The 22110-nt window shown below is 46.4% G+C and overlaps 2 protein-coding genes across 9 annotated transcripts in view; one reads left to right on the top strand and one right to left on the bottom strand.

The window, feature by feature from the left end:
- The first annotated feature begins 1394 nt into the window (after window positions 1-1394).
- Window positions 1395-22110, top strand: part of zbtb11 (zinc finger and BTB domain containing 11) — a 253182-nt gene continuing 232466 nt past the window's right edge. The window contains exons 1-10 of one of the 2 annotated variants that reach the window (XR_007963603.1): window positions 1395-1980; window positions 2442-2707; window positions 2818-3049; window positions 3195-4156; window positions 4327-4635; window positions 5096-5516; window positions 6069-6186; window positions 6265-6423; window positions 7324-7499; window positions 7834-8554. Coding sequence is in view for 1 of the 2 variants with exons in the window: in XM_052073002.1 (XP_051928962.1) it covers window positions 1671-1980; window positions 2442-2707; window positions 2818-3049; window positions 3195-4156; window positions 4327-4635; window positions 5096-5516; window positions 6069-6186; window positions 6265-6423; window positions 7324-7499; window positions 7834-8381 (3501 nt within the window). In the remaining variant the exon portion in view is untranslated. Of the gene's footprint in view, window positions 1981-2441; window positions 2708-2817; window positions 3050-3194; window positions 4157-4326; window positions 4636-5095; window positions 5517-6068; window positions 6187-6264; window positions 6424-7323; window positions 7500-7833; window positions 9112-22110 lie in introns of those variants that run through there. The other variant, XM_052073002.1, reaches the window with a different exon arrangement.
- Window positions 9353-22110, bottom strand: part of tp63 (tumor protein p63) — a 47498-nt gene continuing 34740 nt past the window's right edge. For 3 of the 7 annotated variants that reach the window (XM_052073041.1, XM_052073040.1, XM_052073043.1), the window contains 10 exons: window positions 19295-19481; window positions 19102-19217; window positions 18425-18534; window positions 17709-17845; window positions 13517-13599; window positions 13304-13428; window positions 11422-11567; window positions 10946-11093; window positions 9765-9858; window positions 9353-9677 (listed from right to left, as the gene is read on the bottom strand). In XM_052073041.1, coding sequence (XP_051929001.1) covers window positions 9387-9677; window positions 9765-9858; window positions 10946-11093; window positions 11422-11567; window positions 13304-13428; window positions 13517-13599; window positions 17709-17845; window positions 18425-18534; window positions 19102-19217; window positions 19295-19481 — 1437 coding nt within the window. In that variant the 3' untranslated portion in view covers window positions 9353-9386. Of the gene's footprint in view, window positions 9678-9764; window positions 9859-10945; window positions 11094-11421; window positions 11568-12073; window positions 12797-13303; window positions 13429-13516; window positions 13600-17708; window positions 17846-18424; window positions 18535-19101; window positions 19218-19294; window positions 19482-22110 lie in introns of those variants that run through there. The other 4 variants (XM_052073042.1, XM_052073044.1, XM_052073045.1 and 1 more) reach the window with 3 other exon arrangements.

Below are 22110 nucleotides of genomic sequence, written 5' to 3'. Positions count from 1 at the left end.
ATGGGCAGTGGCCCAGGGCCATCGGGCCTCTGTTAATGTCAAGTCAAGTCAAGTCAAGTCAACCCTTGATTACCATTCCTCGTGTGTACCTTCAGCCTAACAACTGCTTGGTCATGTGGACCTTGCTTCAACCTTGACTAAGTCTCTCCACTTAAATCAAGTAAATAGCACCCAGCCCAAAATGGATCCCTGTGGGACACCTGTCACAGACACATTGGCCTAGTATAATATTACCCTTTCCAAAGACAGGATGGAGGTATACTGTGCATGCGTGTGTGTGTGTGTGTGTGTGTGTGTGTACACACACACACACACACACACACACACACACACACACATATATATATATATAATAAACTGATTACAAAATACTGCATGTGTTTTTGGAAGAATGGTGATACAGTCCTGTCCTGATTTACTCAAGCTGTCAGGCTGCGTGAGAGACAGACAAGAGCTTTCTGTTCTCATAGCGGAAGTTCTTTTAGTAGCATCAAAATCAAATCAAATGAGACAACTGAACAATGGAGAGGAAATGACACTCAGGGGGATGAGAAACAGTGGCAAAAATAGCAAACAAATACTATGTTGTTGATGGACGGGTGGGGCTGACCCATAAACCTGCTCCGTATGCCACAAAGGTAGAATGTAGTCACATATGTGCTCGTCTCAAGTCTAAAGTGGACATGCATATAAAAACGTGCGATTTTTGTGAACGTCAAAGACAAGTTAGTGTTTGCGTTTTGGTTGAAATTCTAACCATGACCATCAAAACCAATTAAAAGTCTTAAAAGAAAAATTAATGTTACGTACATCTTTTTGCAACCATTAAAGCCAATTTAAAGTCTTGAATTCAGCTAGCTTGTCATGAATATCAAAGACACACGGGCAACTTGTCATCTGTGTCAACACGCCGACTCAATTCGATACATTCGTGCTGACGCGTTTTGGACTAAACAAAGCTGAGTGAATTGGTAACGCGGCAGCATAGTCATAAAGAGATCTTTTCAAGTCTGCGCGAGTGCCTTTCTGACTGCTCGCTGTATTCTAGAAATGAATGAAAGGATCCATTTGAAGTAAAAATACAAACATTATTAATAGCTGGAAGTGAAATACATTGATGCCAGTTTCACCAATATGTTCCCTTTCTATATAATCTTATGTGTTTTGTTTTCGTTATTTGGCATACTGTACATACTTTTTTCATTACTTAACACTGACCAAAAACAAAAGTAATTTATCACATATTATAAACAATAAAAAATACTTAATTTTAAATCAGATGTCATTTTAATCATAAATTAATCATATATTTATATCTTGGTCAGATAACGCTTTTGAATGAACGCTGAAAGTGTATTTGGTGAGACGTACACCTACAGCGCTCTCTACCGGCGTATTGTATTTTTCCCCCTCAAGGGCGGCACTTCCGCCATAAGAACGTAACATCCGGTTGTGCAGCAGCCATTTTGTCTGTTCGGGCACGTCTACTCTGACATTCGAAAAACTGGCGTTCCACCTTACAAAAACACTCGAATATACTCACCATGCCTTTATTTAAACTTTATACTTGCGTCTAAAAATATATTAACATCCCAAACGCGCCTACGAGGAAAGGCAGACTTTTCGCGATAAACGCCCTGGCGTTGTAGCGGGCGACAGGGTCCAGCACCATGTCGTGCAAGGAAAGCTACTTAGCTATCTTTCGCTACCTGACGGACGAGCGGGAACCGTACGCGCCGGGCACGCCAGGCAACACCAAGCGCAAGATCCGCAAAGCGGCGGCCTGCTACGTGGTCCGCGGCGGCACCCTGTACTACCAGCGGCGACTCAAGGGCCAGGACGTGTTCACCGAGCTGGAGGTGGTCCTGCGGGACGAGCGCAGGAAGGAACTGATCGAGCAGACGCACGTCCTCGAAGGAGGAGAGCATCTCAACCAGCAGCTCACCTGGGAGAGCATCTCGCGGAAGTATTGGTGGAGAGGTAAGACCGGGAGACGAGACTCGCGGCGGCCGGGGGACGAAGTTTTGTTGTCGGATTAAAAAGGGAGAACGAGCCTGGGAGTGTTAGCATTTCGTATCATACGTTTCCCTCGTCTAATGTGACTTTTACAATTTGTTTGGCGCCACCCTGTGGTCATGAAATGCTTTGTTTTGTTTTTAAAAAGGTTAACCGCCCCCAAATTCTTGAAATAAAAATTACAGGAGCATTTCCGGGTTAAGCGTTTTCCACAAAAACGATGGCTTGCACGCCCCCAGAAAAAAAAATGAAACGAGTAGCTGAATCTGGTACTTAAAAAGGTGAACAAAAAGAAAATTGACTATTTTGTGACATGTGCGCACACCTCAAGTCACTGCTCACAAGCGAAGGCAAAATATCTGCCAAGTGACGACTTCAGTTACGAAAAACTTGGGAGTGGATTGCTTTTTCGTCATCCAACTTAGGTATCCTGAAGCAAGTGAAGGATCACATCCGCGAGTGCACCACCTGCACCGTTCGCCGTGGCGCGGATGACAGCCCCGGGGGCGGGCGCGCAAACAGTCGGGCGAGGAAGCGCAAGACGGGCGACGAAGACGATGACGACGAGGAGGATGAAGAGGAGGAAGAGGGGGAGGTGGGAGAAGAAATGGATGATAGTCTCTTCCACACAGACCTGTCTAGTCGGAGCAGATCCAAGGTGGCAAAGACAGATAAGCATGAGCTAGTTTATGTAAGTATTGTTAGCTTTGTTACAGCTCACGGCGTTCTTTGGCTTAGTTTTTTGCGCAGATACACAGTTCCTACTTTCACACCTGTGTTTTTTTTTCTCTTCCTCCCCAGGTGAACAGCAAAGGTGAAGTGAACCAGTTCCTTTCCAATCACAGCCAGACGGTGCTGGAGAAACTCAACCATCAGCGCATCACCAATCAGTTCTGCGACATCACACTGCTGATCGAGGGCGAGGAGTATCGGGCGCACAAGGCGGTGTTGGCGGCGTGCAGCGAGTACTTCAACGAGCTCTTCTTCGAGAAGGGCGCCGCGTCCACGCACGAGGCCGTGGTCGACCTTGCCGGTGAGTTTGGGTCTCGTGTGTCCCGCTTTGGGAGTGAAATGTGTCCTCGATTTAATTTCAGTACTTTGATTTAAAAAAAAGTAATATTTTTTTTTGGGGGGGGGGCGCTTAATTAACTCAACTCAAGTCTTGCCCCTCCATCCAGGGTTCACGAAAGACAGCTTCCTGCCTCTTCTGGACTTCTCCTACACATCTATGCTGACGTTCAACTTCAGCGTCATGGCGGAGATCGCCAACCTGGCGCGCCACTTGCTGATGCCCGAGGTGCTGCAAATCTGCGAGTCGGTGCACAAGCAGGTGGAGGAGCAGAGGCTTGTGGTGTACCAGCACGAGGACAGCCGCCCCGTTGTCGCCGCACAAGTGGCGGAGTCCGCCCCCGACGAGGCGGGCTCCTACACGGTCACCATACAAAGCGACGGCAGCGCGGTGGTCACCCACACCGGGCTCCCCGTGGCGGGGGAGTCTTTTGCCATCGTGGCGCCCGCGGGCAGCGAGCAGCCGGTAGCGGTCACGGCCGAGGGGGTGGAGAGCGGCGAGACCCTGACGCTGATCGCGCACCAGGCGGCCCTTCTTGGCGCGGAGGGGGAGACCATGACGGTGGTCACCCACAGCGGGCAGGCGGGCGCCACCGAGTCCCTGGCGGTGGTGTCGGCCTGCCTGGCTATCGAGCAGCCGGACGGGGCTGAGACTTTTCTTTTAGACATGGAGGCGGGACAAGAGAAGGCCGCCGAAGTTAATATGGTCCCCGCGGTCGAGCTTCAGACGCCAGCGGCCACCGAAGCACCCGAGCCGGCCGCCGATGCGCCCCAGCCTGCCCCCGAGCCTCTCGTCGCACCCGCCCCAAAACGGAAACGCGGGCGGCCGCCCAAGGTGAAGAAGGACGTGCCGATGGAGGAGGTTACGCCGCCGCCGGAGGACGGCGAGGAAGAGGTCGAACCGTCGGCTGAGGACGACAAGCACGAAACGTCGAGCGACCCAAATCAAAGGCGACTGCGGCAGCGCTCCATCGGCGAGGGCGGCTACGCCCGCCTCCACATGGGCCTCGACGACGACGACGACGAGGGCAAGAGCGCCGCCGCGGCCCCTCGTGCCACCCCCACCCCGAAGGTACACGCTTCAAACGCCACATTCAGGGGGGCGCCAATTGCTTTCACTTAAATTCATCTGAGAGGCTGTTGTCTCGGTAGGTGCTGCTCTTTTGGTGAGCAACAGTTGAGTTAAGTTGAATTGTTTTGTCACTATGTCGTAAAGATCCTCTCACCACATCCATTGTGCAGGTGGGTCCGAGGCCCGGGAAGAGGGGGCGGCCTCCCAAGCAGCTCGAGGAGAACCCCGTGGGAGGGGAAGCCGAGTCGGCCCAAGATCAGGAAGCACACGCCGCGGAGGCCGAAGACGCTTGCTCGACCGAGGCCGCCGCCGCTGTTGCGCCGGTGGCGGCTGACCCGGAAGCGGGTAACGAGGTCCCGGCCGAGGGCGGCGCGGAGGGAGGACACACGTGCGCCGAGTGCGGCATGTCCTTCCCACGCCGCTACGCGCTCATCATGCACACCATGAAGCATGACAAAAGTCGCGGATACAAGTGCAGCGTAAGCAGGCGCCTTCTTCTTGACTTCAGATGTTAACCGAGCCTTTTGCATGCCTAATACTTGCTTGTAACCTATTTTTGAAACCCTAAAACTGGCTTGAAGCCCCCCATTTGAAATCTCTACCAGAGATTGAAACGACAATCCTGATTTTGAAACCCTTCTATAATTATAAAACCAAAATTTCAAATTTGACCTAATCCAATTTGAAACCCTAACATGAAATTGTCTTGAAACCCCAATTTAGACTTTCCAATCCGAACTACGCCAAGGTGATCCTAGTTCTAACCTTATCTTGAGCCCCCCAACTTGAAACTTTATAATGAAACCTAAACTCAAGATTGAAAATTGAACGCCGGTTTGAAACCTTAACACTAGCCAAGTGTTGGACCCCAAACCCACCCATGGCACCCTAATTCCTCCCAACAAAAAGTTCCAAGCAAACCTTTTCTGCGTGTTCCAGCTGTGCAGCAAAGACTTCCAGTACGCCGCCTCTCTGCGCGCCCACCTGGCCCGCCACAAGCAGCAGAGCGTCCAGCGGGCCCCCGCCGCCAAGTCGGCGTCCGCATCCTCCTCATCCTCGCACCCCGTCGAGGGCGGCCAGGACTCCAAGACGACGACGTGGCCTCACACCAAGCGCGAGTTTGTGTGCGACATCTGCGGCAAGACGCTGCCCAAGCTCTACTCTTTGCGCATCCACATGCTGCACCACACGGGCGTGCGGCCGCACGCGTGCAAGGTGTGCGGCAAAACCTTCGCCCACAAGCACGGCCTCAAGATGCACCGCGCCCTGCACGACGTCACCAAGCAGTTCCAGTGTCAGTATTGTCACAAGTCCTTCGTCAGCAAGCGCAGCATGGAGGAGCACACCAGCCTGCACACCGGTCAGAATGATGCACGGCTGCTTCACAAAAGCAGCCCACACCACTTGGGTTCAAGCCCCCCACCCCCACCCCGCTAGCCCGGGGGGTCTAACCCAACACTGAAACCGCGAATCGGGCACCAAACCCTAAACCCAAGATTTAAACCATAACACGCGGGCTTGAAACACAAATTTGAAACTTTGCTTCAACCCCCTAATCTGAATCCCGACCCCCAGGTGGCGCAAGACCCTCATTTGAAGACCTAACGCAAAGTTGAAACCTTAACACAGGCTTGAAATTGTTAACTTTTCTTGAACTCCTCAATTTGAAACCCCAACGTTTGTTTGAAACTGTCATTTGAAATAGCAACTCAAAAGACGTGTACCGACCTTAAGCCAAGCTCGAAATCCTTATTTGAAACCCCGGCGCGTCCTAATCCTGTCTCGGATCCCTAATCAATGAGGCCAAACCTTTTGCTCGAAGCCCTATATTGAACCCATCACCTGACTTCATTTAAAACTCTTGACGCCAAATCTCTTCTTGTCGCCCCTCGATGCTTTGACGGTGCCGCAGGCGAATCCAAGTACCTGTGCAACACGTGCGGGGCGACGTTCCACCGAGCCTCGGCCTTGAGCAAGCACCTGAAGAAGCACAGACCCAAGCCGGAAGTGCGCGCCTTTGCTTGTTCTCAGTGAGTTACCGCCCCCCCCACCCCACCCACCGACGCAAACGCTGCTGCGCGCTAACCATGGTGTGTGCTTCTCGGCAGCTGCGACAAGCGCTTCTACGAGGCCAAAGACCTGCAGCAGCACATGAACAAGCACATGGGCCTCAAGCCCTTCCAGTGTCAGATGTGCGGCAAGTGCTACAGCTGGAAGAAGGACTGGTACTCGCACGTCAAGTCGCACAGTGTGGCCGAACCTTTCAAGTGAGTCTCTCGCGCACACTCTCACCAAGCCCTTCAAAACGGCAAACCTGAACCCTGGTTAGAAGCCCTCATTTCAAATCCAAATTCAAACCCTGAGCTTTTGGATGAAAGCCTGCCTTGAAACTGTTATTTGAAATCCCCAAACCTACCTTGAAAGCCCAAGTAGAAACCTCATTTTGGTTGCGGGCCACATTATAATTACCGTTTCCCTTGGAGGGTCGTTATGACTGAAACTACAGTATATCAAGAAGTCAACTCCTGCAATGATTGATTTGGTCACTAGAAAATGCCTACAATGTGTCGCAGATTTACTACGTCAGGAAAAGTTGACATTTTGCTACAGATTTTAGCAAGCATCATGAAAGTTGTCATCTTTGATTTGCTTTTGTGGGCCACTTGAAATGATGTGGCGGGCCACATCTGGCCCCCGGGCCTTGAGTTTGACACCTTAGCACTTGTTTTAAACTCAGGATGGGCGAGTATCGGTATTTTAAGGTATCGGGTACTCGTGGAGACTGCTAACCACTGATAGATAAGGCAACCAAAAAAAAAAAACCATGAAGTCCTCCTCGACAGTAGTTGGCGCTATACTGCGTCAGTTTGACACATCGGTGAATCATCATCATCTTTGTCAGAGTGGAAGGTTTTGGTTCACGTGAATTTTAAGATTTCACAAGTACTTAGCAGTATCGGTACTCTATCTCACCGAGTACTCAAAAGAGTGGAGACTCGTATGCGTGGTTTCGTTCTAGAAAAACACCCCTACCCTAAACCTTAACCCTGTCTTGAGACAGGTCAGTCAGTCCCGAATGACGATTTGCCCGATTTCAAACACTCACCCTGTTTTGAAGTCTGCCGTGAAGACGAGACTCATCCCTCTACCCGCTCGCTCCCTTTCAGGTGCAACGTGTGCGGCAAGGAGTTCTTCGAGAAGGCGCTGTTCCGGCGCCACGTGAAGAAGGCCACGCACGGCAAGAAGGGTCGCGTTAAGCAGAATCTGGAGCGAGAGTGCGAGCACTGCGGCAGGAAGTTCACGCAGCTCCGAGAGTACAGGAGGCACATCAACAACCACCAAGGTGACGCCGGCGTTCTTCGTTCCTTGCGGGCCACGCAAATGATTGGAAGCGAATGACAGTGACGGCCTTTGTCTTAAAACCCCAATTTCAAACCTTAACCCACGTTCTCGGCCTCAAACGCAGCCCTGGAGCACTGCATTCAAAGTCTAATCCTGCCTTGAAACCTTAGTTTGAAACCCAAACTTGAAATGCCGAAACGCTAACCCAGTCACCTTGATTTGAAACCCCGACCATATAAATCTATTGCGGGTCCAAAAGAAGCAAACTAAAGTGAAAGCAACAACGCCCGACCGATACGTAACACGTGCGTCTTCTCCGCCCTCTCGTTTGCCAGGCGTGAAGCCGTTTGAGTGCGTGACGTGCGGCGTGGCGTGGGCCGACGCCCGCTCCCTGAAGCGCCACGTGCGCACGCACACGGGCGAGCGCCCCTACGTCTGCCCCAACTGCAACGAGGCGCACATCGACGCCCGCACCCTCCGCAAGCACATGTCCAAGTACCACGCCGACAGCCTGCCGGGTAAGATCATGCTGGAGAAGGACACGCTGCAGTTCCACAACCAGGGCACGCAGGTGGAGCACGCCGTCAGCATCCTGGCGGCCGACCTGCCGCCCGAGCTGCGGCTGGCGCAGGCGGCCGACCCGGCCGCCGCCTCCTCGACCGAGGAGATTGAGACGGTGCTCATTACCGAGGAGACGGTGGAGGCGGTGCAGGCCGTGCAGGCTGCGGAGGCCGCCGACGGCTCGATGGCCACGCTGACCGACCGGGGCATCATGCAGGTGGTCAACTACGTGCTGGCGCAGCAGGCCATGACGGGCGTCCGGCTGGAGGAGGCGCCCGACGCCATTCAGACCATGGAGGTGGAGGTGACAGAGGTGGAGTAGATGTATTTATATAATCCCGGACGATCTTCTTATGTAGCCCGCGCCGCCTTTTCTATTTTAAACATGTCAATAGCTTTGGACAAAATGGGGGGAGGGGGGGATCTGTTTTTGGGACCCTTTCATGCTCACCCCGCTCTCTGGTCTTGATTCCATCATGAGATAATTAAAAAAAAGTACTGCTTTATCACTCCTGTTATCCATCCATCCATTTTCCGATCCGCTTATCCTCCAAGGGTTGCGGGGAGGCGCGTGGGGCGTGCAATCGCCACAGAGGAATCAAACACGGTACCTCTGCACTGCGAGGTAGACGTGCGAGCCAGTTGGGGCTGCCATTTTTTGCTCTCGTGTTCGTCAATTACTTTCCACGCTCACAGGACAATAAATTAAATAAACTTGTCATCCTGCCGTACATCATCAAACTAAAATGAAATAAATTCGTGATGACAATTGGTTTAAAATTTTTTTTTTTAATCTAATAAAAAAAGACAGCAGAGTAGTCAAGAAGAGTGGATATTTATTTTGCATTTATATATCAAAATAGCCTCAACATATTTACAGTGAAAAATTGTACAAAAAAAAGGAAAACGTGCCTGTTTTTTTTTTTTTTGGTCTATTTCCAACTTTTGACGTTGCTTTATTTCCTGATCACAAAACTATACAACATGTACATACATTAATCCCACGTAATAATCCTCAACCAAATACAAATTAGGAGTGGGTAACACTTAAACTTGAAATGACGCTCCTGAATCCTGTACAGTAACACTCTGGCCTACAGGTGGCAAACACACCAGCTAAATATCGAGAAAGGCGTACTTGAAATGTACAATCAGGACTTGGAAATGCATTTTTTTTAACACTTTAAACATTTCTGAAGTGCTCTCAAGAAATGGGAACCGTGCAGAAAAAGAAGAATAAGTGCACGTCTCTTTAAAAAAAAGCAAGGGAATGTTCCGGGATTTTTTTTGGAGTGGGGAAGGGGGGTGGGGGGGGCTTGGTCCAGTCCTACTCTCCCTCCTCCTTGATGCGCTGCTGCTTGTTGCGGCGCGAATCCAGGTCGAAGGAAAAGTCGGACCAGTCGTCGCGTTGCGGGAAGGAGATGGTCTGGCGCAGCGTGAAGCGCACGGCGTCGATGACGCGCTCGCCGCGCGCCTCGGACGAGCTGACGGCGGACGCCCCGCTGGTGGTGCGCACGATGTGGGGCGGGGGGGAGAAGTCCATGGCCTGCCGGTGCTCAAGGATGCCCTTCCAGATGGCGTGCTGGTACTCGGCGGGGATCTTGAGCCGCGACAGGTCCTAGTGGTCATGACACAGGGGGGGAGCGTTAGCGGAGGCCGCGGGGGCGGGGCTCCACTCGGTTGTGATTGACGATTGAGGGCTCACCTCCATGTTATAGTTCTCAATCTGGTAGATGTTGCTTAGACCCTGTGCTGTGAAGTAATCCAAGCAGCCTGCGCAGCCCAGACGAATGAGGAAGCTACGGGGAGGGGCGGGAGGGCAAAAAAAAAAACAAAAAACTGCGTTAGACAAATTTTAAGCAAAACCTTCTGAAAAGTACCGTAACTTAACCGTAGCAATTGTACACAAATAATGCTTGTTTCCAGGGATGTCGTACTACTATGAAACATTACGTTATTTTTCTGAGGCATGGTGGGGGCTTTTTAAAAGTCATATTTTCATGTAATGTTTCAAGAAAAAGTCATTACTAAGAAGAACTGTTAAAGAATATTGATTTTTTTTTCTTTTTAATCCCCAATTCCAGACAACACAATCATGTGATCAGGTGTAGAAAAAAAAGTAGTGTGTTTCCGGTAACATGAAATTTCAGCATAGGGTCGGTCCGAGGTACAAGCTCCGAGCTCCGTTATCCTTCCAAGTAACTAACCCGTGCCTCCGCGGCGGCTAGTAAGACACGCTTCTCATCGGCATTTTTATCGCGAAAGGCAGATGAGGACTCGTAACGTCGACAAAGAGCGGGGGAAGCCAATGCTAATCGCTAAGCTAACATTGTGCCGCCAAACACAGAAAAGAAATTGCACTGAAAAAAACAGAAAAAAATAAAAGAAAAACAAATCACAATTCAATGTTCTCTTGAATTCGCTCAGCCCTCGTCCTAAAAACTACCTATTTATCTTTTTTGTTGTTATAATATGACAATGTTGTATCTTCCTGGGGAAATATGTGTTTGTATTTTGGGAGGACAAAATGTAATATTTGAGAAAAAGTAATGACCCTAATTTGGGTCATGATTTTTTTTTTAGGGAAAAGGTTAGAATATTCATGAATTTTGTTTTGTGAAAATCTGAATATGATGCAAATAATGCTATATTTTTTCGCGAGCAATTTGGTGTATTTTTACTGACAAAAATCTAACGGGTATAACGTGAGTTTTTTTTGAGGGGGGTCTTGAAAAGGGAATTTAGTTGAATGCCCATCCTGAGTTTAAAAACACTAGGATTATTTTTAATTTTCATTATTACCAGTCATTGGCTAAAATCTGAACACCACCAGGATCAAAACTTTCAACTTATTTTTGGTCTTTTTTAAAATTTTGGGTGGGGTACCTGGAGATGCTGCTGTCCATAGGGTACGGAGGAGGGGGCGTACAGTGCGAGGAGGGCACCAGGGGCAGCTGGGGCTGCAGGGCGTGAGTGGGGCTCAGTGAACTCATGTCAGCGCTCATTGGGATGTGAGTGCCCATCATGGGAGTCACTGCAGAGACAAAAGCAGTGGCGGTTGGGTCAGCCGGGAAAAAATTTGACCAGAGCTCACTTTACTTTTATTCGAGTTATGGCTGAATTAAATTGGGACTAAGTAGGGCTGGGCGATTAGTGAACGATTTAGTGAATTCAGTGAACAGACACTATTAGCGAAAATCGGTGAATCATTTACACTCCCTCAAAAAAATAAATAACATAAAATAAATGTAATTGCGTGTAAAAGCCACAAGGTGGTGGCAAAACACTTTAAACATGATCGTAAAGCATCAACACGGGGCAGGGCAGGCAGTGGAGCAAACAAACAACAACAAAAAGCTTACTGTCGGTGAGGCCGGAGGACATGCCGGATGGGGTGAGTGTGTTGCGCTGCTGCGGGTTGATGAGCTGGCTGACCGACGGAAGCTTGTTGACTTTGCCATGAGGGGGCGAGCTAGAGCCGTACGCCGGCTGAGGCGCCATTGACGTCCTGGGTGCAAAAAGGGGAGAGAATCGATCAGATGGCATCGCGGCTCACATTGGATCAGCATTTCGGCAAAATTTCGGCTCTTCTGTGTGGACTTTTAATATTTGAAATCAAAATGAAGATACCACCTGTAAATTGGATTTTATGGATCTGCAGACACCCTGGAAATTAGTTAGGAACTTGTAACAGTTCGGTTTGGTTCTGCTTTGAAATAAATTGAACTTTAACACAATATATATGCAAATAATACCGTTAATTAAATAAGCATGCAAGATATATCAATTTTAAACCCTAATATTTTTTTAAATACAGTATTGTTTTTAAACACTGTTTAAAGAATGTTCCTTTTTTCCCCCCTGAATTTTGACAGTGCGGTGGCCTTTTTTTAAAATGAAAAGTTGTTTGAGTACTAATAAAACGTTTTTCAAAACATACATTGAATTATGCTAAATTTAACCAAGTTAAAAAAAATTACGAAAGCCTGACTAATATAGATATTTTTTTTGTCAAACATTTGGTGGAATATAATTCTGATAACCAATAAAATGGCAGATACATTTTTAAAAAATCAATATGGAATCAAAAAACTTTTTTTTCCCCACAGAGACAAAATTTGGCAACTTTTTAGGGGTGAGGGGTTCTTGGAAGTTTGTAAGCGTATACATCTTCCTTTTTGGCGTCATTTTCTCAATTCCCCGATCCCCTTTTTTTATATGTTGAAAAAACTTTTCAACATAAATTGCAGTTAAAAAAAAAAAAAGGAAAACCAACAACAACAAAAAAGAACACCATAATAACCCAAACAAACAAACAAACAAACAAACAAAAAAGCAACTTTATTAGCATTCGCCACAAGAAGTAAAGAATCTGTTTCAAACAGAAGAAAAACATTTGCTTGTTTCCCCAAACTGTCCTGCAGTGACTTTACAAAACATGACCAGCATTTTGTCATAACAAATATTAATGTGATGATCAGAATATTAAAACCCCTTACACCCAGCCACACCATAACATGAATGAGTCCAGCTCTGGCAAAAAAAAAAAAAACACACACACGCGAAACACATGCAAACTCATCGAAAGAGTCCACTGAAGACAGAAAAGTCTGGAAAAAGGAGTGAAAAGTGGAGGGAGGAGGAGGAGGAATGAGGAAGGCTCAAGGGGAGGTGCAGCGCCACCTGGCGTCCCCGGCAGGATCCAGCAGCTGACTGCCGAGACGCGTTTTGATCACACTGCAACAAGTAACCACACACACACACACACACACACACACAAAAGCATAATGTCAAGTAGTGATCAAAAGCCAAAGTGAAGAAGACACCCAAAGACGAGGAAGTAAAGTAGCACTGCTGTATTTGGCCACAAGAGGGCACCATACAAACAAGACTCAAAGTTGGAGAAGCAAGAATGGAAACATGACATTGTCATTTATCGTTTTTGCAGTTCTGTAGTTGGATTCCGGAGGATTTGTATTATTCAGAGTACTATATTTTTTTGTTTGAAAAAAAAAAGTGTCTTGACGGCTTGTAACTCAGAAACCTCGTATGTGGTTGTACTTGAAAATCACGGAATCACTATGTATTTTGTATTTATCATAATCTTATTTGCTCACTCCAACCTGCTGCTTGTAAAAATCGTGTTCCATACACGATAACGCCAGTGACAAGTACAATAGCCACTTCAGGCTCAAAAATGCTGACGGGTGGATGCGCCCTTGAAGGCTGCGTGGCACTACTCACTGTTTCTGTAGGAGGTTCTGCTGCTGCTGTCGGTACGACTCGATCGTATGCTGTGGCAAAAACTGCATCAGCTCCAGGGACTCTTTAATCTTCACCAGAATGTCGTAGATTTCGCGTCCTTTTATCTGCAAGGAAAAGGTTGTCAAGCGTTGCCGAGGTGAAAAAAATGGCACTCGGTCAGAATGGTGGAGAAGGAGGGAGGAGGTTACTCACGGGCAAACAAAACACCTCCTCGTCCGTAGATCTTCTCTTCTTGATGGCCGACATTTGGATGCCGTGAGACACCTGGCGGAAGGCTGGAAAAGTCAAAGGACGAGAAGGCGGGTCAGAGTGAGAGGCGCTGATGTTTCGGTTTCTACTATGGCAGAGCGGGAAACAAGGGAGGCAGAAGTTGCATAGACCGTCACCACAAGCCTTTACGGTGGAGGATTCTTAACTTGAGAAATATCAATTTTTACAAGTAGTGTGAAGGGGCGGACTAATGCGACTTTACTGCACATCGTGTTAGAAGCCCTTTCCACATGGCCTGTAAATGCTGGAATTTTCTCAACTTCTTCCCACGTTGCCATTCTTTATCAACAGCTAAATGAACCGGAGTGAGGGAAACAAAGCCCACCTGCCTATTTTCCACCTTTGGAATTTGTAACAGTCACCAAGTTCTTTTCAATCGTCTGTAAGAGGAGGAATTTTCTAAACTGGTTCCCATGGTGGCTGGAGGTAATATCAGTATCACTATTCTGGCTCCCGAGGAGCCATGTATGATTTGATTTGTGTTTATTTTGCTTTGTTTTGGAAAGTACATTTGTTATTGCGAAAGGCACATCGGATGTTGTTGTGCGAGACACTTTCCGTTTTACTTTATTACAGAGAAGCTCCGAAAGATGGACTGCTGCTTCGTGTTCTTGTTCTCAGGCAAGCACATCCTGTACATTGGTATTTTGTATATTTATGCACTATTCTTAATTAGTGGTGTGTGTTCAATGTGAAATTACATTTTGAAAGACGTTACGATTGTTTGAAGTTCGCATTTATAGTAGCGATTAGCGCATTAGCTTGCAAATGTTAGCAACACCTAGCGTAGTCACTTGTTCAGCACGTATCAGACAAGTGGGACAGACAAGAAGTTTGCCACATTTTATTTTGCAACATCGAAGTGTTTTTATGCATGTGTGTTACAGTTTTACACCTTCTTGTCTCACCTTCACGGTGAATAAATTGTAAGAAATATCGACAGCAGGGTTCCCACGGGTCGTTAAAATTCATAAAAATCCAAAAAGAACTTTTGTTCATAATTGTCCTTAATTTTCAGGAAAAGCTTCTAAAATCAATACAAATCCTTAAAAATTAACCTGTGATGGTAATTTCATTTGTGTATGGGCCGAATTAAACGACCACATATAGTAAGGCGTTTTGAGCCCAAAAAAACGACCATGTATAGTGAGGCGTTTTGGGCCGAAAGAAACGTCCATGTATAGTAAGGCGTTTTTAGCCCCAAAAAACGACCATGTATAGTAAGCGGTTTTTGAGCCAAAAAAAACCCGACCATGATTAATAAAAAAACACAACTGCACTGCTCCATGTGGTGCTTTAGCTTAGTGGTAGAGTGATGGAGTGCCACTCCACAGGTTGAGTGTTCGATCCCTGGTTGTTGCAACAACGTCTACTCTTTAACCACCATATACAACTTATTTGAGGAAAAACACAGAACAACCCAAATGTAGCTGTGGTAGAAAGCTGAAGTTCCAAATCCAGCAGCTAGGTGTTCGATTCCCAGTATTGGCAACAAGGTTATCTTTAACCGACATTTGCAGCTTTATTGAAGACAACACAAAACAAACAAGTTATGTGGTGGTGTGGCTCAGGGGTAGAGAAACCATGTCCCAAACTAGCTGTTGGGTGTTCAATCCCCAGAGGTTGCAAACATAACCCTGCTTTCTTTGACCAACATGATAAGTAAGGCTTATAGAAATTGTTTTTGTATCGTAAGGTGTTTTTCGCCGAAAAAAAAAACGACCATGTATAGTAAGGCATTTTTGGACGAAATTTTTAGCCGAAAAAACCGACCACGTATAGTAAGGCGTTTTTAGCCGAAAAAAAATCGACCATGTATTGTAAGGTATTTTTAGCCGAAAAAAAACGACCATGTATAGTAAGGCGTTTTTAGCCGAAAAAACGGCCATGTATAATAAGGCGTTTTTAACTGAAAAAAACATGTATAGTAAGGTGTTTTTAGCCGAAAAAAAACGACCATGTATAGTAAGGCGTTTTTAGCCGAAAAAAACGACCATGTATTGCATGGTATTTTTAGCCGAAAAAAAAACGACCATGTATTGCATGGTATTTTTAGCCGAAAAAAACGACCATGTATAGTAAGGCGTTTTTAGCCAAAAAAAACCCACCATGTATTGCATGGTATTTTTAGCCGAAAAAAACGACTACGTATAGTAAGGCGTTTTTAGCTGAAAAAAACGGCCACGTATAGTAAGGCGTTTTTAGCCGAAAAAAACGGCCATGTATAGTAAGGCGTTTTTAACTGAAAAAAAACACGTATAGTAAGGTGCTTTTAGCCGAAAAAAAACGACCATGTATTGCATGGTATTTTTAGCCGGAAAAAAAACGACCATGAATAGTAAGGCGTTTTTAGCCGAAAAAAAAACGACCATGTATTGCAAGGTATTTTTAGCCGAAAAAAACCGACCATGTATTGCATGGTATTTTTAGCCGAAAAAAAAACGACCATGTATTGCATGGTATTTTTAGCCGAAAAAAACGACCATGTATAGTCAGGCGTTTTTAGCCGAAAAAAACGACCATGAATAGTAAGGCGTTTTTAGCCGAAAAAAAAACGACCATGTATAGTAAGCCGTTTTTAGCCGAAAAAAAACGACCATGTATTGTAAGGCATTTTTAGCCGAAAAAAACGACCATGTATAGTAAGGCGTTTTTAGACGAAAAAAACAACCATGTATAGTAAGGCGTTTTTAACTGAAAAAAACAACTATGTATAGTAAGGCGTTTTTAGCCGAAAAAAACCGACCATGTATAGTAAGCCGTTTTTAGCCGAAAAAAACGACCATGTATAGTAAGGCGTTTTTAGCCGAAAAAAACGACTATGTATAGTAAGGCGTTTTTAGCCGAAAAAAACCGACCATGTATAGTAAGCCGTTTTTAGCCGAAAAAAACGACCATGTATAGTAAGCCGTTTTTAGCCGAAAAAAACGACCATGTATAGTAAGGCGTTTTTAGCCGAAAAAAACGACCATGTATAGTAAGGCGTTTTTAGCCGAAAAAAACGACCATGTATAGTAAGGCGTTTTTAGCCGAAAAAAACGACCATGTATAGTAAGGCGTTTTTAGCCGAAAAAAAACGACCATGTATTTTAAGGCATTTTTAGCCGAAAAAAACGACCATGTATAGTAAGGCGTTTTTAGCCCAAAAAAAAAACCGACCATGTATTGTAAGGTATTTTTAGCCGAAAAAACGACCATGAATAATAGTAAGCCGTTTTTAGCCGAAAAAAACGACCATGTATTGTAAGGCCTTTTTGGACAAAATTTTTAGTCGGAAAACAAAACACCATGTAAGGTATTTTTAGCCGAAAAAAACAACCATGAATAATAGTAAGCTGTTTTAAGCCGAAAAAAACGACCATGTATAGTAAGGCGTTTTTAGCTGAAAAAAAAACGACCAAAAAAAACGTAAGGCGTTTTTAGCTGAAAAAAAAACGACCATGTATAGTAAGCCGTTTTTAGCCGAAAAAAACGACCATGTATAGTAAGGCGTTTTTAGCCAAAAAAAACGACCATGTATAGTAAGGCGTTTTTAGCCGAAAAAAAAAACTACCATGTATTGTAAGGTATTTTTAGCCGAAAAAACGACCATGAATAATAGTAAGCCGTTTTTAGCCGAAAAAAACGACCATGTATTGTAAGGCCTTTTTGGACAAAAAAAACGACCATGTATAGTAAGGCATTTTTGGACAAAATTTTTAGTCGGAAAACAAAACACCATGTAAGGTATTTTTAGCCGAAAAAAACAACCATGTATAGTAAGGCGTTTTTAGCTGAAAAAAAAAAACGACCAAAAAAAACGTAAGGCGTTTTTAGCCGAAAAAAACGACCATGTATAGTAAGGCGTTTTTAGCCGAAAAAAAACAACCATGTATTTATTGTAAGGTATTTTTAGCCGAAAAAAAACAACCATGTATAGTAAGGCGTTTTTAGCCGAAAAAAACGACCATGTATTGTAAGGCCTTTTTAGCCAAAAAAAAAACGGATGACAGCTTTGACGTAATACCCGCTGGGTCGACTTGATCACCCCATCGTACGCTTGCGGCGTGAATGCATAAGCATAAGAAAGCTGTCGAGCCCTTCACCAAGCCCCACTCGCCAAAGCTCTACTTACGGCGCTTCGTACCCTCACTGCTCTTTGTGGCGTCCGTGATGTGCTGCTTGCGTATGCTGTCCTCGTCCGCCTTGCGGTCGCGGCCCGGACAGGCGCAGATGCGTGCCTCGAAACAGCGGCGGCCCAGAACCTGGCCGCTACACACACGCACACACACACACGGACACACACACACCATGAGGAGGAGGAGGAGGAGGCTGGCAGCTGTCGATATTTTATGTCCAAAACTAAAACCTGACCAAGATGAAAAATCAAAAATCAAAGCAAAAATATCCACTGCTGTTGTAAAGTATCTTACAAGTCATTTTTTTCTGTTTTTGTGGGTGTTGTGTGAAGCATTTCACTTCAAGCGTCCCCCCCGCCCCCTCCCTCAAAAGTCTGAATAAGCTCTTGTTAGATTCTCAGTCAGCTAGGTCATGCTAACCTACAAAAGTTGAATGGCGGTGACTGACTGCTCGTCTAAAAGAGTCGACTTGCCGGCAGTCAACTTTTCAACCATTGAAGAGTTCGGTTAAAAAAATAATAATCTTAAAAAGTTAGATCCTCAGTCACTCATGACAGTTGCGTCCATTCACATTTTCAGCGATTGAAGGTTTCAATTCTCAAAATGTAGACGTCAACAGATCATTCCTGCTTTAATTAAGTCCTTTGTTTCTGCCTTTTTTTTGGTTTTGTTTTGTTTTTTTAGCCCCGTTACTGTGCAGCGCGCCGCTTACTCTCTGGTCTCCAGCGTGACGATGATGAGAATTGGTCGCCGGTTCATGCCGCCCACGCAGCTGGAGTTGCACATGAAGTTGTACAAGATGGTGGTGAATTCCGTACCCACCTGATGGAAAACGGGAAGTGAGGTCATTATTTTACCCCCCCATCTGCAGGGGCTTTAATCATGGTTTGGTTGACAGTGCAGAGATGGAATGGCGGGATCACAAAGTTGACCAGACATTTTTTTTTGGCCTTCTGAGTTAATATCAGAATATCTTTTCACACTTCTGGTATTTATTCACCGTGTGTTGATCGACAGCACAAAGGCAGGACATCGTCATCTTGGAAACTTTCCGCATTCTGAGGTTGTATGAAAAACTTTTTTTTGTTTACTCTGCCAGAAAATGTCAGCACTTTTACATCCATTTTTCAGTTTCTGGGGTACTCATGGTGGGGACAAAGTTGAGTGTGAAATGTTCCCATCCGTGGAGGAAGTATATAAAGCCCCCTTCACATCGCCTGTCAAATGCAGCATTTTTCGACCATTTCAACTCATTCACTCCCAAAGACGTTTTTAAACGTCTTTTCAGACTTGATCCAGAATTGGCCTGTACTGAATGAGTTTTAAGCAATGCCAAGAGTGAATACCCGGTCAATTTTCCATGTGGCAGCTCCTCGTCTGGATTCTCACCTGAGGCGGCTCGTAGGGCACCAGTACGCTCTGCCTCCCGGTGATGGAATCCTCCACATACTGGGCGTGGCTATTACCCTCGACGCGGATCAGGTGACTCGGAGGTGCAATCTGACCTGGTGCGAGATACGGTCGCGGTCAATACGCGATGACGAATCGAAACAGTCCATCGAAGCAAATCAAGTCAACCGACCGTCGTTGAACTCGCGGCTGAGCTCGTGGTTGGGGCATCGCTTGACCACCTCGGTCACGTGTTCCGCCTTCTTGTAGACGGGCATGGCGCGGATGACGGCGCCCTGCGGTGGGGTGGTCAGAACTTTGATCTGGATGGGACACGTCTTGGCGATCTGGCAGTACAGTTTCTTCAGTTCCGTGGAGTACTGCGACCAGGGACAGAGAACACACAAGAGAACGCAATGAAGCAGAATAGAAAGCCGAGACAGAAATGTTCGACCTTTGGAGGTAGTAGTCGACCCGGCAATTTTCCACCTTTCAAGCTTGTATCAGATGCTATGACAGAGACCGAATGTCCGCGGCGTGTAGTGCCAGGGTAGGGGTGAAAAGTTTCACACACCTCCTGCCCTGCCACATTCACATCACGTCACACGCCCATTGTCTAAAGGCAAAGGCCCTCTGGTGGCGGGTGAAAGAAGGTTCCAACAAAAAGCACAAAATCCACAACGGCAGGCCGACTGGAAGAGACGGCCGGACGGGGGGGCGGGGGGGCTGTTTAACACCTGTTAACTGGACCAACCCAACCCTGTCTTGTTTTGCCCTTTGGCAAAAAGGGAGGTTAAATAACGAGGACTGTGATTAGCAGCCACTTGAATCCGCACGCACACCCATTTTGGGGCACCCTGGAAGATGTCTGATGGAAAGCCTCGTGGTCCTTCCGAGCGGCTCCATAAAAACGAAGCCTGCAGCCGCAATTAAAGCAGGTCCCGCTTTCATCTTTTTGAAAGGCTAAAGGGGGTAGAACGCGGTGGGGGGGGGGGGGGGGGGGATCTTACGTTAGCCAGGCTACGCTAGCACTCCACCTCCATACTTCTGGCTTCCCCGTCCAGCTCTTCCTTCCATTTTTCCTTCCTCCCTTCTTCCCAGAACAACAATTACAACAACAATAATAAGTTCATCGGTTGTCTCTCCTTGCTTTTACTCTTCCTTCCTCCCCGCCTTACATCGACCGGCGACCAATCCGTCCGAAAGTGTAACGAAAAAAAAAAACAACAGGCGCTGGCAAAGATGGATGGCTGCACTCGAACCCGACACTTCCCCCCGCACGCCACCGTCACTCTGCTAAATGAGGCGGAAAAGCTTCAGATTCGGTGGGGAAACCAAGCTGAATATGACTGCACAAAAGAGACCGGGGCAACGGGTGTCCAATCCTCCTTTTTTGAGGGAGCCTCACAAAGCCTTTTATTGGCGTAGTTGTGTGAGGTGCCACCTACACTTTTTAAAGCCCCCCACCCACCCCACCCCCCAGTTTCTCTGTATTATAAAGTTGAAAAAATTAACCTGGCAAGTTTCCTTCTAGGTGGGAGTAAAACAAAAAAAAAAAAGCATTAAAAATTTTAAAGAAATGTAGAAAACAGAAATCGCGGATGAGGTAATGCCGGAATTTTGGGGGATTTATTTTTCTTTACGCATATTAAGAAATATCCACAATGAAAAATACATTATTTTGAAATTATTGAACATGATTGAAACCGAGGCTATCCAAACTGGGTTTTGAGTCATTTTTCTGCGTGTGGCAGGTTTTACGGGTTAAAACGCAACATTGCGACAATTCCTTTTAGATCTTGAACAATTAAAAATGTTTAAACTACACATTGAAAGGTACTGAATCTGTCTTTTTTTTTTTTTTTTTAGGTTTGGCAGGGATGGTCTTCTTATGCATGTTGTTTAGAATGATTACAGGCTGCGGCTTTTTGTGGCGCTGCAGGCTAAAAACAAAAGACGCAAAAACACACACCACGCGGGCCGAGGAGAAAAGATCTAATCTTTCTGATAGTTTGTTGAGATGATATCAACCTATCCCAGGCTGGCTCGCACCCACCCAGGCGAAGTGCGTAGAGAACACAACGCAACCATCCCTGCCCTCCAGCTACAAACTTTTCAACACAAATATGCGCTCGTTTGCTCAGCGCTAACAGCTAACGCTAACCGGCTTGAATGATGGGATTCGGGAGCGGGGGCGCAACCGGGGTGTGAGACTCCACACGCGCCAGATGCGTGCACACACACACACACAGTGCAATCACATCCGCTGTACGGGCTAAAAGTTGCTCTCGACACCTTTTGATGAACTTTTCTAAAGGAAGTGAAGCAGAAAGAAAAGAAGAGGAGAAGAAAGGAGGGATGGAAGGCATCGAGGATGTATGAAAGTTGGATAAAAGAAGGGAAGGGCGGAAAGAATGCTGGTCGGTAGGAAAGAAGGATGAAAGGAAGGAAGAATGGGAGGTTGGAAAGAAGGGCAGAAAAAAAGATACATTAAAGGAAGGAAGGAACAACGAAAGTGAGATGGAAAGAAGGAAGGTTGGGAGGATGGAGGGAAGAGTAGAAGGTTGGAAAGAAGGAAAGCGGGAAGGAAGGATGAAAGAATGGGCGGGGGGCTGGGGGAATAATGTACGAAAGGAAAGAAAACTGAAAGCAAAATGGAAGAAAGCAAAGCAGGGAGGACGGAAGGAAAAGTGGAAGGTTGGAAAGAAGGGAAGCGGGAAGGAAGGCCATAAGTAAAGATAGAAGGCATCAAGGATGTCTGAAAAGTTGGGTAGAAGGATGAAAGGAAGGGAAGAGCCCTGGAAGAAGGATGAAAGAAGAAAAACGAGGGAAGGATGAATGGTAGGGAGTATGGAAGGAAGAGTGGAAGGTTGGCAAGAAGGGAAGAAGAAAAGGAAGGATAAAAGGAGGATGGAAGGAAGGAAAGAAGGTTGGAAATGAAAGTAGGAAGGAAGGAAAAAAAGGAAAGGTGGCGGAAACGAAAGCAAGGAACACGAAGGGAAAGAAGGA

This window comes from Hippocampus zosterae, chromosome 8 (genome assembly GCF_025434085.1).
Source record: "Hippocampus zosterae strain Florida chromosome 8, ASM2543408v3, whole genome shotgun sequence".
Taxonomy (NCBI): Eukaryota; Metazoa; Chordata; class Actinopteri; order Syngnathiformes; family Syngnathidae; genus Hippocampus; species Hippocampus zosterae.
This window is presented reverse-complemented; position numbering and strand designations above follow the sequence as displayed.